At 38.1% G+C, this 11,869-nt stretch overlaps 1 protein-coding gene across 3 annotated transcripts in view; it reads right to left on the reverse strand.

The window, feature by feature from the left end:
* Positions 1-10,356, reverse strand: part of LOC139749099 (transcriptional adapter 1-like) — a 59,991-nt gene extending 49,635 nt beyond the window's left edge. For all 3 annotated transcript variants that reach the window (XM_071662657.1, XM_071662656.1, XM_071662655.1), the window contains exons 1-2: positions 10,101-10,356; positions 2,637-2,801 (exon numbers count right to left, since the gene is read on the reverse strand). In XM_071662657.1, coding sequence (XP_071518758.1) covers positions 2,637-2,801; positions 10,101-10,220 — 285 coding nt within the window. In that variant the 5' untranslated portion in view covers positions 10,221-10,356. The remainder of the gene's footprint in view (positions 1-2,636; positions 2,802-10,100) is intronic.
* Positions 10,357-11,869: the final 1,513 nt, after the last annotated feature.

An 11,869-nucleotide genomic window follows, 5' to 3' on the forward strand; every position in this document is an offset into this window, starting at 1 on the left:
CCACTGACAGCATGTCAACCCCGGTATACCACATCGATCCAATTCACTCTATTCCTTGCCCTCCTTTCACCCTCCTGCATGTTCAGGCCCCGATCACTCAAAATCTTTTTCACTCCATCTTTCCACCTCCAATTTGGTCTCCCAATTCTCCTCGTTCCCTCCACCTCCAACACATATATCCTCTTGGTCAATCTTTCCTCACCCATTCTCTCCATGTGCCCAAACCATTTCAAAACACCCTCTTCTGCTCTCTTAATCACGCTCTTTTTATTTCCACACATCTCTCTTACCCTTACATTACTTACTCGATCAAACCACCTCACACCACATATTGTCCTCAAACATCTCATTTCCAGCATACCACTCTCCTGTGCACAACTCTATCCATAGCCCACGCCTCGCAACCATACAACATTGTTGGAACCACTATTCCTTCAAACATAACCATTTTTGCTTTCCGAGATAATGTTCCAAACTTCCAAACATTCTTCAAGGCTCCCAGGATTTTTGCACCCTCCCCCACCCTATGATTCACTTCCGCTTCCATGGTTCCATCCGCTGCCAGATCCACTCCCAGATATCTAAAACACTTTACTTCCTCCAGTCTTTCTCCATTCAAACTTACCTCCCAATTGACATGCCCCTCAACCCTACTGTACCTAATAACCTTGCTCTTATTCACATTTACTCTTAACTTTCTTCTTTCACACACTTTACCAAACTCAGTCACCAGCTTCTGCAGTTTCTCACATGAATCAGCCACCAGTGCTGTATCATCAGCGAACAACAACTGACTCACTTCCCAAGCTCTCTTATCCACAACAGACTGCATACTTGCCCCTCTTTCCAAAACTCTTGCATTCACCTCCCTAACAACCCCATCCATAAACAAATTAAACAACCATGGAGACATCACACACCACTGCCGCAAACCTACATTCACTGAGAACCAATCACTTTCCTCTCTTCCTACACGTACACATGCCTTACATCCTTGAAAAAACTTTTCACTGCTTCTAACAACTTGCCTCCCACACCATATATTCTTAGTACCTTCCACAGAGCATCTCTATCAACTCTATCATATGCCTTCTCCAGAACAAATATAATGAGATCACAAATCTGATGTTATCTCAAGATTAAAAAACAAGAGTCAGTGTCCTCATATCATAAATAAACTTGTGGCCTTGTTTGGTGAAGGGCAAAACAACCTGCTCAGGATAATACATGTCATATGTAAAGCTGCAAACAGATATTCCATAGACAATAAGCCTAGTTTTTGAAAAAATCTATTACTATGGAGCTCAGCCCAAGACATAATCTTGTGATAAAATGTCATAATAGGCCAATCTTGAAACAGGCCAACACTATCTGGTTAACTGGGCTGAAAAAATCCTAATATACCTGCCTACATCATAATACTAAACACTTAAACTCCCAAGTGCCTACAATGTCTTGTTCCTATTATAGCACTTGAGGTGATAAAAAGAAATCTAAAATACTAACAAACCTAAATTATGTGTTATACAAAGGGGTAGTGTCAATGTAGTCCCTCACTAATGAAAACCCAGCAAACTCATGTCAAACCACATTAGGGCTAAACACAAGGCCAGCAGCACTGGAATAATTACAGTGCACACATTTCCAAACAGATTATCAGTGGTACCTCCTCTGTCATTATTTTGCCATAAAAAATTAAAATATCTAAAACTATGAGAAGTAAATAAAAGACCACATCTCATATAAGAAGTTGACTTGGCCACCAAGAAAAAGCCTTATTTTGCCACCTTCAAGTGGGAGGTAACACCATCATTATGAACAGATATCAGCACTGTCTATGTAATTTCTTGTAAAGAAAAAAAGAACTAAGTACTTATGATTCATGTCTTGTACATTATGAATGGATGAAAATGATACTGATCAGACACTGAGAAGAGCAGGAACAAAAGTAGATACATCACCCATATGTCAGGTCATCACAATCCAAGCAAAAGAAATGAATGACTTGAGTTCAGTGTACTATACTACATCAGCTGACTGTGACATCATGGCCCTAGACAAATTATAATATGGTTGTTTGGCCCTGTGGATTAGCATCTGCCAAACCCATACATTTTCATGGTGAAGGAATGGGGATGAACTTTCTCTCAATGTAAAAATGATGTTTTAACTCCCTCATGAACAAGTGATCTCACAGATGCTCACAGGACTCTTTTCTTAAGTGAAGGAAAAATTACAACTACCAAATGCTACACACAGAGGAAAAACCCAAACTCTTTCCAGCATCAACGATTTATGGATACAACATTTTCATGAGAATTGTTCAGGTGATCTATTTCTAACATAATGTCGAATGATCCTCCATAGTTTATGCAATAAACACAGGCTTGAGTGTCCAATCTTTGAATTTAGGTGAACAAAGCATAGTAATAACTGCAGGGTAATCATAAAAATATGCCAATTCTTATTCTAAGAGGTGGAGAGTGCTCTCACATCATGCAGAATTATCTGTACAATGTTTTTTTACAAAACTGAACTACAACTATGAAACCTGAATGAAAATCCTGTCAATTATTTCATCAGCCAATGCAGAATGAAAGTAAAACTATACAAAAAATTAAGCACATGATAATTACCTGATCCTCATGGCGGTGGTGAGTATCAACACGAGATGTTGAGGATGAGGAAGAGGTAAACAGCTGGCACTTGGTAAGAATTGCTAGAAGAAACTCATTGTGTAAGTGCACTGAATTAAGGGCCAGAAGTTCTCGAGCATTTGTGTCAAAATCCTCTTTCGTTAACTGTAATTAAAAAAAATATGCTTGATATACTTTTCACATAAAAGCTATTTCCCTGAAATCAGAATCCAACTGACAAATTAAGCAGTCTGCAAATGGCAAATATTAATATCAAAGTTTCCTAATAACATGTATACTTACACTGTACTACAGATCTGAGACACTGAAATATCCAGCAAATTCACATTTAACAACAGTTTTACCATTCAGTTACTAACATCCACAAAAGCTTGGACTGAGAAATATACCTAAAACTACCAACCATATATTTTTCCATTACTTCACAAGCATAAGTATGAGACTCTCAAGTTTTATGCTAATAAAGGGAGGAAATAGGTCTCCATCCTCATAAAGCATCACAACTCTTATGTCATAAGTGCCTGATTCTTGTTCATAAAGGCAATATGAAGAGAATTCACCGGAGTACATGACCCTACTGCTTTAAATATCATATCAAACTTCTGTCTAAACCTCCTTACTTCTCCTTACTGAAGTAATACTGGAAAACATTAATAACAGGCCTGATTAACATTCCACAAGTCCAAGATTAACATTAAATTTGCGCCTCCTTCATCACAATGACAACATGCAGTTTTTATTGGCACCTCCTTCATCACAATGAAAATATGCAGTTTTTCTCTCTGAATTATTCATATGCCTTTCTACTCCAACCACACTAACTGGAGTCTCAGATACCTTCCAATATGAAGATAATGAGGAGATGGAGAAACACGAGGTTGGAGCTGAGACTTTATTCTAGATGTTTTGACAAAAGGTTTTCTTCAAATACAGTAAAACATCTAGGAAAAGCACAAATTCATATACACGCATCATTCCTCATCCTGTTGGCCTCATTCCCGTTTGGTTCTCTTTTCACCGTTGGCTTGCGTGACCTGGTGGTCCCACTCTTCTCCTCATCGACCATTCAAGTATCACAACATGGCATGGAATTTCCACCCAGCTGACAAAGTCAAACCATGTTCATGGAGTCTTCCACCCATATATGTCCTACTTCTAAAGCCTTTCTTGTCCTCCTCTTTAGCCCATGATACAACATCATGGCTCCATCCCATCTGGGTAGATGTCCTTTCTCATCCACGTGTACCACGAGAGAATTAGACATTTAATGGTTCCTTAAGTCTCCTTTGTGTTCTGTCACTCTTCTTTCTGACCCATCCTGTTTCACCAAAATATGCTTGTCCGCATCCACCATATGGGATTTTATGAACCACACTTTTTGTCTTATTGGTGTTGTCTTGCCCACTTCATAATCATCATGTAAGATCCCCTATCTTCCTTCCAGATGATGAAGCAATGTTCATCCCGTCTCCTTTCAAGAAACTGTCTTAGACTTATGCCTTTTGTGAATCAGGCACCACTGGGAATCTATTCCTCACTAAACTATCTGACTCATTACTATGCTCTTCCTGTTCATTACTCTGCTTTTTTATCTAAATTATTCTCCTGTCTGTGTTTTGAATTTAATAAAGTGACTCTTGGGGTAGCCCAGTTTCACCAATGCGTCTCCAACATAGTTCATCTCCTCTTCCAAGTGCTCCTTGCTACATATCCTTAAGGCCATGACAAAGAATCCTACCATGACATCTGATTTGGTCCTATCATTGTAAGCTGAAGGGAAATGAAGAAAATTGTCTCTGTTGGTACACTTCCTATACAATGAGAACCTTGGGCCCAAATCAGTCCTCCAGATAGCTGTATCTAGGAATGGAAGTTTTCCATTTTCTTCTTCCTAAATTGCAGACTTAATCCTACAACTGACCTCATGCAGTCATCTGAGTTTGTCCTGTATGTTAGTCATATTCAGTGTTATCGTCCATATATTGGAACCGCAAAGTTTCTCTACTCATGATCTTGCTAAAACTGTCCTCTTCAAGAGTTTTCATGTAAAGGCATGCCATGACTGTGCTCAGAGGTGATCCCACTGCTAATCTTCCAATATCACTGACAACCAACAGCCTTAAAGGGACCCAATGGTCTGCTGACTTTTGAATTCCTTTGTAAAATCTACAGCAAAATTTATGATTGTGCTACATTTCAAATGTTATCACAGAGTATCTTTATGTATTTCCTAAATTCTGCACCAATCTTAGTTCAGAAACCTTATCTTACTCTATTCCTTTGCACTTCTTTATCTGTTACTGACAGTCGATAATAAACCTATAAGAAATGTGCTGCCTGAGAAATTTTCACTTAGTTGCAAAATCCCAATATCCACAACAGCATTAGTCCCAAGGCATGATGATAAATGAGAATGTATATTACACATCTGGTATATATTTTTACAATTTGATAAAGATCCCAACAGATGTCTAGGAAATATGTGAATCATTTATTCCAAGTATATGCTTATTTTTTCCTTACAACATTAGGAAGTAATAGTCAGTAGGAACATTAGTTACAAGTTGCCTTCTGCCAGTGGCAGGTTAAGAGTGAGGCATTAATGCAGACTCTTGCCGTGACCATCCACTCGAGGGGGTTCCTGAAGGGAACAGGCATCAGAGATATATCTAGATAACTAGAAAAATGAAATAAACATATAATTCATTTTGGCAAGTACAATGACAGAATGTTTTGGTAGTCCTCTTAATTCAATCTACATCTAAATAACTAAGTGATCTTCCAACTGGGTTTTACAGCATTATAAGCCTTAGCACTGCTACCTCTCCTTCCTTGTCTGTAGTAGCCTGCCACCAAAAAGCCTTACACAGCGATGTCATGTAAAGGAGTGAATCATTTATTCCAAATACCTTAGAAAACATTAGGTAGACACATTAGGAGGTAGTACTCAGTAGGAACATTACGTAGGAGCCTTTGAAAACACTGCGCTATAGGTGCCCTCTGCCAGTGGCCTTTTAAGGGTGAGGCACTATAGGCTAAAAAGTGGTACTGAAGTTAACCAGTTATAGAGACTCTTCTGCCATGGCCACCACCTCGAGGGAGTTCCTGAAGGGAACAAGCGTCAGAGATACAGATAGATAGCTAGAATAGTAACTTATAAGTATAATATAAGTCCTGTGGGATAGGGGAGAGAGCAGGGGGCTGGAAATCCTCCCCTCTCGTTTTTTTTTTAATTTTCCAAAAGAAGGAACAGAGAAGAGGGCCAGGTGAGGATATTCCCTCAAAGGCCCAGTCCTCTGTTCTTAACGCTACCTCGCTAACACGGGAAATGGCGAATAGCTTGAAAGAAAAGAAAGATAAGTCCTGTACACTGAATTGACATAATTTTGGTAATTACTATGACAGAATGTTTTGGTAGTCATCTTTTTTCAATCCACATCTAAATTACTAGGCAACCTTCCAACTGGGTTCTAATACATTCGAAGCCTTAGCACTGCAACCCTCACGTTCTTGCTTGAAGCAGCCAGCCACACAACACTATTTTTGTTAACACCCATGCAATATGTCTTCACAGACTGTACACCTATTCCTTTATTCTAAAACTAAATAATCAATAATATTTCACCTTCAAAGGGTTTTAACTCCATAAGTCTCAACTAGGATTTCCTTTCCAACCCAGAAACTATCCAGTTTTTCAAATCATCTACAAAATGTAATTAACTACACAATTTCAAAGATATTCAAATAATATAAAAAAAAAATCACTTCAGAAGCGTACTTTCACTCTCATTATATGTAGAGGTTATGTAGATTTTTCAGCACAATGCACTATAAAATGTAGGAGTAACACATGAGTCATATCCCCCTGCACATTTCATCATTTACTGTATTTACATCCAAGAAATATATTACTGATTATTATTCTTATATAAAACAGCGTTTCTTGTTATAATCAATGAGATTCACTGGTTATACTTTCATAAAAGAATAAACATAAAAGTTCATAAATTATCAACTGCACAGGTCAGACAAAGTGTTTCCAATATCACTCAGACAAATGATTGCCTCCACTTTTCTTAGAAATGTCTATTTCTGCCTCATCTTGGTCCGTGTTCAATGCTGGAAGAGCCAGCATCTATAAAAATCACCCTCCACATGATCCAAAGTCAGATCATCATTGTCATGTAATTCACGATCATCTTTCTAAATCTCACTAAAGCTACTCAGTTTCCATCCAAGAAACTCATGAAAATGTGCAGTCATTTGCATGGTATGGGTAAAGGATGACTGACAGAAGGAAGCCCCACTCGGATCAGCACAGCCTTGAAATAGAGGCAAAAAACTCACTGCAAAGATATCCATTAAGAGGAGTAACCTGGTTCAAGTAAAAGTCTGTCAAGAGGAGTTATAGGCTAATACACCTGCAAATGAGAGTACATGATAAAGAGACGACAAGGGCCCATCAACTCGTGACCATGTTATTTGCTTTGAGCTTAAGTCAATTCTATTACTATTGTGCCCATCAACTCATGACTATGTTATCTGCTTTGAACTTAGTCAACTCTATTACTATTCTAAGAGGTAAAGGTTAGGTTAGAACAGTAAGAAGGCTCTCTTCCCATCCTCGACAGAATAAAACCAAAGAAAATCCTACTATAAAATCTTACTGCACTGCACTGCAAGTTCACCAGTTATGGGGACCCTTCTGCAGTGGCCAACCCCTTGAGGGAGTTCCCAAAGGGAGCATGCATCAGAGGTAAAGAAAAAGAAACCCTACTGCATTATCCCACCCTCTGCTGTATTACAATACATCCTCAATGCCTCAAATCAGAAAAAGGTATTAATGTGTATATCCACCTTTTTCCCTCCATCCATTCTGCATATATCAGAAATGATGTCAATGTTACATCTTCTAGCTTTAAGTTTTATACCATTTCTCCGTGTAACTGTATTCCCTTACACTTCAAATGATCTTTGTAATTTATGCTGTTGAATCTATTAAAAAAATTTGAAAACTGCATGCTTCGTAAAAGGAAAAATATCCAACCTTCCTAAGCTTTCTACATATGCCACATTTCTTATGTATGGGGTCAGTTTTACCTACTTTTCCTCATCTTTCTTGTAGTTTGGAGACCAAAACTGGACTGCATGATCAAAGTAAGGTCTTACTAAAACATTAAACAGGGTCAGAATTATTTCTGGTTTGTAGTCAATATTCCTAGCAATGAAACCTTGCATCAAGTTTCCTGTTTCTGCTTATAGCTAAATTTTTCCCTTTTTTTTATACTTTAGTTAGTAGACAGCCAAATTTTTTATAATTGTGTTCAGTATTCTTATCTGAAATTGCATAACTTTACATTTATTAGGATTAATTTTTAACTGTCATTTGTCTAACCACTCCAGTACTTTAAGATCTCTCAATAACTTCACTCACAGCTCTAAAATCCATTTTGCATTATCAGCAGATTTGGAGATCATATTCATGATATCTAATTAAAGATCATTAACACATATACTAAGAAAAGAAAAGAGCCAAGACCAACCCTTGTGACAGACCACTCATCATGTTCAACTAGTCTGAGGCTTGCCGTTTATAACTACATGCAGCTTTTTGTTGATTAGACAGTCACTAATCCATGCATATAGTTCATCCTCTATTCTGTGTGATTCTAATTAATATAGTAATCTTTTGTGCATACCTTATCGAATACCTTTCAAAAGTAAGTATATTACATCAGAGAGTACTTTTGAGGTACAGTTAGCATATATAACACTGAAAAATTCTACAAAATCTATTAGACATGATCTTTGGTTGCAGACACCATGCTGGTTGTCTAATGTTATTTTATGATCATCGAGAAATGTCTGATATTTTCTATCTTTCTTACTGTTGAACCTAAAACTAATGTGAAGCTGACTGGGCTGTAATCTAAGACACTTTCCTTATCTCCTTTCTTATCTATAAGGCTATGATATTCCCCAATTTCTAGTCTTTAAGTACCTCACTTTTCATTAGCAATTTGTTAAATATCTTCATGATGGGAATTTATTTCTGGATTTATTTGGCAGATCTTAGAATCAAGTGGATAGAATCATTCAGTGATTAGGAACAAAAGAAACAAACACTACTGGCAAAAGCAGTGTTGCTTTTATCAATCAGTAATGACAATTTTTTTTTAAAGTCTCATTAGCTGCTGCATAAACTTATGCAACTCAGACACTATTTCCTGAAGTGACAAATCTAAAGCTTATGACAGGGTGTGGCATCAGGGTTTCATCTCTAAGCTCCCATTTTGGCTACCCTCCCTCACTTTGCTCTGCAGCTGAACTATCCCTATGGTTTTGATGGATCAGCCTTCCCACCTTTCTCCATCAACAGTAGCATTCCTCAAAGTTATATTCTGTCCCCTACACTTTTTCTCACTTTTTTCAAAAATTTCCCTCTTCCATAAATAGCCATCCATTTTAATAGCCTAATGACTCAACACAGCACATCCACATCCTTCAATTCTCCTTTTCTTTCATCTGATCTGCATCTTGTCTCAACACAGCTTCCTCAATAAACTCAGACTTGGACAGGATATCTCAGTGGGTTAGAAGAAATCTAATTAAGTTCAATGTCTCCATGACCCAGTTTCTACCCATCTCTCTATCAAACAGCCCTCACAACTCTCATTTCTCCTTTGATGGTACTGTAATTCCACTTCTTGACCCAATGAACATGCTTGGCCTTATTGTAACATTCACTCTTTCTTGGAAACTCCACATAACGGAAATACCTAAGTCTGCCTCTAAGAAACTGGGAGTCATTTTCCCTTTAAAGAGAGGACTGATTTGTCCTTGTATGGAGTACTGTTCTCACATCTGTCGTGGTTCTAGCTCTGCAACCTTACTTGACAAAGTCGAAAGGGGTTGGACTTATCAATTCTTCTAGGATAACTTCCAAACTTGATCCTCTTCACCTATGTCACTATGTTGGTTCACTTTCCTTCTTCTGTAGAATTACTTTAGTTTTTGCTCCCAAGAGCAGGCTGCTTGTGTGCCCCCCATCAACAGCTACATCAAGCAATATTCTGCAAGCTGCTGCATCACATGATTACTCTGTGGCCTTTGGCAACTTAATGGTGGGCCGTTTTGATAACTGTTTCTTTCCCTACATCTGGAAGCTTTGGAACTCTCCACTAATAACTACGACCTGGCCTAGGTTTTTCACTTCCTCCAAAGTTTGTAAATGCTTTCATTTGTCGCTTCATTTTTGTCATAATATTCTCTTTTTCAATTAGGCCCCGACTTGATGTGGGCTTTAGTCACTGACTGAAGCCTTCAATATAAACCTCTATTACACTAATACCGTAAACCAAAAATCAATCAATACTCGAAGCTAATAGCAATACAAAGCCATTCTAAATAGTGACTATTGAAATAGGCTATCGCAAAACTTACCCTCATTCTGAACCACTGTTTCATATAATGAAAATATTTAGGCTTTTTATCAGGACCAAGAGCTTCCTCCAACCTCTTCCTTGCTGTATTGAGGTGATCAGAGGATGACACCGACGTCATTTCAATTACTACGATTGAGAAAAGTTTGTATCTCCTGAAATTAATGGCAATCTACACACACAGTACACGGAATGTCTGCCTGCCTTGTAGCAAGAGAAAAACTTTGATGCGACTCTTGTCTGACCACCAGAATTATTTACTCAAGAGATCATAACTATAAATGTTTATATCTATAACGTTACCCCAATGACCTTGTATATAAAATCTTTAACAATGAATTACGTAATCTAATATAGGTTAAAACTTCAAAATTGATGATAGTATGAATGTGAAATCGCACTTCAGTAGTTCATACAATTTTATTTAACGTAATTTTTTATATGCATGTGGCACATGTTTCATGAAGACTATCCACTCATCAAGTGCCAGTGCTTCACTAAGTAATTTAAATCCCAACATCACACTTGGTTCCTGTCGAACATCATCAATCGGTCTAGACCAAGCACTGCCTGCTATGTCTGGTCGTAACCCTTATAAGGGAGAGTGATTAAGGAGGGTCAGGCGGCGGGGATGACCTGAGTGTGTCATGGACAAAAAGTATTTTTGGGGGGTTTTTCGTGTTTTGTCAGTTCTCTCATAATGATCTGGTTAATGCAAGGATGGGCTCTAAAACTGCCTGAGACAAATTAGAGTTCACATTATTAGCAATTATGACAGATTCAATGACGTTACATGTGGCATAATCAGCAGAGGGGTTTAGAATAACGGGATTGTCAAGATCTCTTGGGTGATCATGTTCATGACAATGTTTAGAGATGGCATTTTTCTGGTCATCCTTCCCTAGTAGACTACTGATGCCAGCCAGTAACACCTCTCCCTTACAGTCTTGCCGAGCTGGCCTACATAAATATATTTACATGGCTTGCACTTAACAGCGTAAACTCTCCCAATGATTGCATGATTTGGCCTATTATTTACCAAGGTCTTGCTGATGGTGTTATTGTACTGGAAAGCAACATTACAAGAACTGCTTTTTTAAGGACGTCTTACGTTTGGTAAGTTAGGAGAATAGGGCAACACTAAACTTTCTGAAAGTCGTGCATGAGATCGAGGTAATTGGAATGATGTGGTCAATACGTGCTGTCACTGGACTAATCCAGTTCATAAACGTCTGGAATTAACCATGGAAAGGTGTGTGGGGTCATGGTTGTGGGATAGAGAACCGTGGGTTTGGTGCATTATACTAAACAGCTAGTGAACTGATGCGGCCTTTCTCTCTCTGTTCCTGGATCTACCTTGATAACATGGAAAAATGTTATCAATTATGAAATAAAGGAAATTACTTCAAAAAAAAGGAAGGATTTATAACAAAAGAAAAAAAATACCTCGCGTGAATACTCTCACCAGATCGGCCCTCCAACACCAATTTACGTTTTGAAATGTAAAATGGTAGTAAGAATATTTAAATCTAAGAAATGAAAGAACATCATAACATAATGATAAAAAGTGACCTAGGCCTTAACTTCCCAAGAAGATATAAAGAAACCAACCTGGTAGTGCCATATCTTCCCTGGCATTAATGTCATCTCCTGGTCTGTATCAGTTTGTTTGTTCATCCTCAGGAATGCTTGTGTGAGAGGTGATTGATCCACCTTAGAGATATCTCACGTCATGACATCTCCCTCAACACTACGTGTGGTGAGCGTAAT

The sequence above is a fragment of the Panulirus ornatus genome, chromosome 6 (genome assembly GCF_036320965.1).
Source record: "Panulirus ornatus isolate Po-2019 chromosome 6, ASM3632096v1, whole genome shotgun sequence".
Taxonomy (NCBI): Eukaryota; Metazoa; Arthropoda; class Malacostraca; order Decapoda; family Palinuridae; genus Panulirus; species Panulirus ornatus.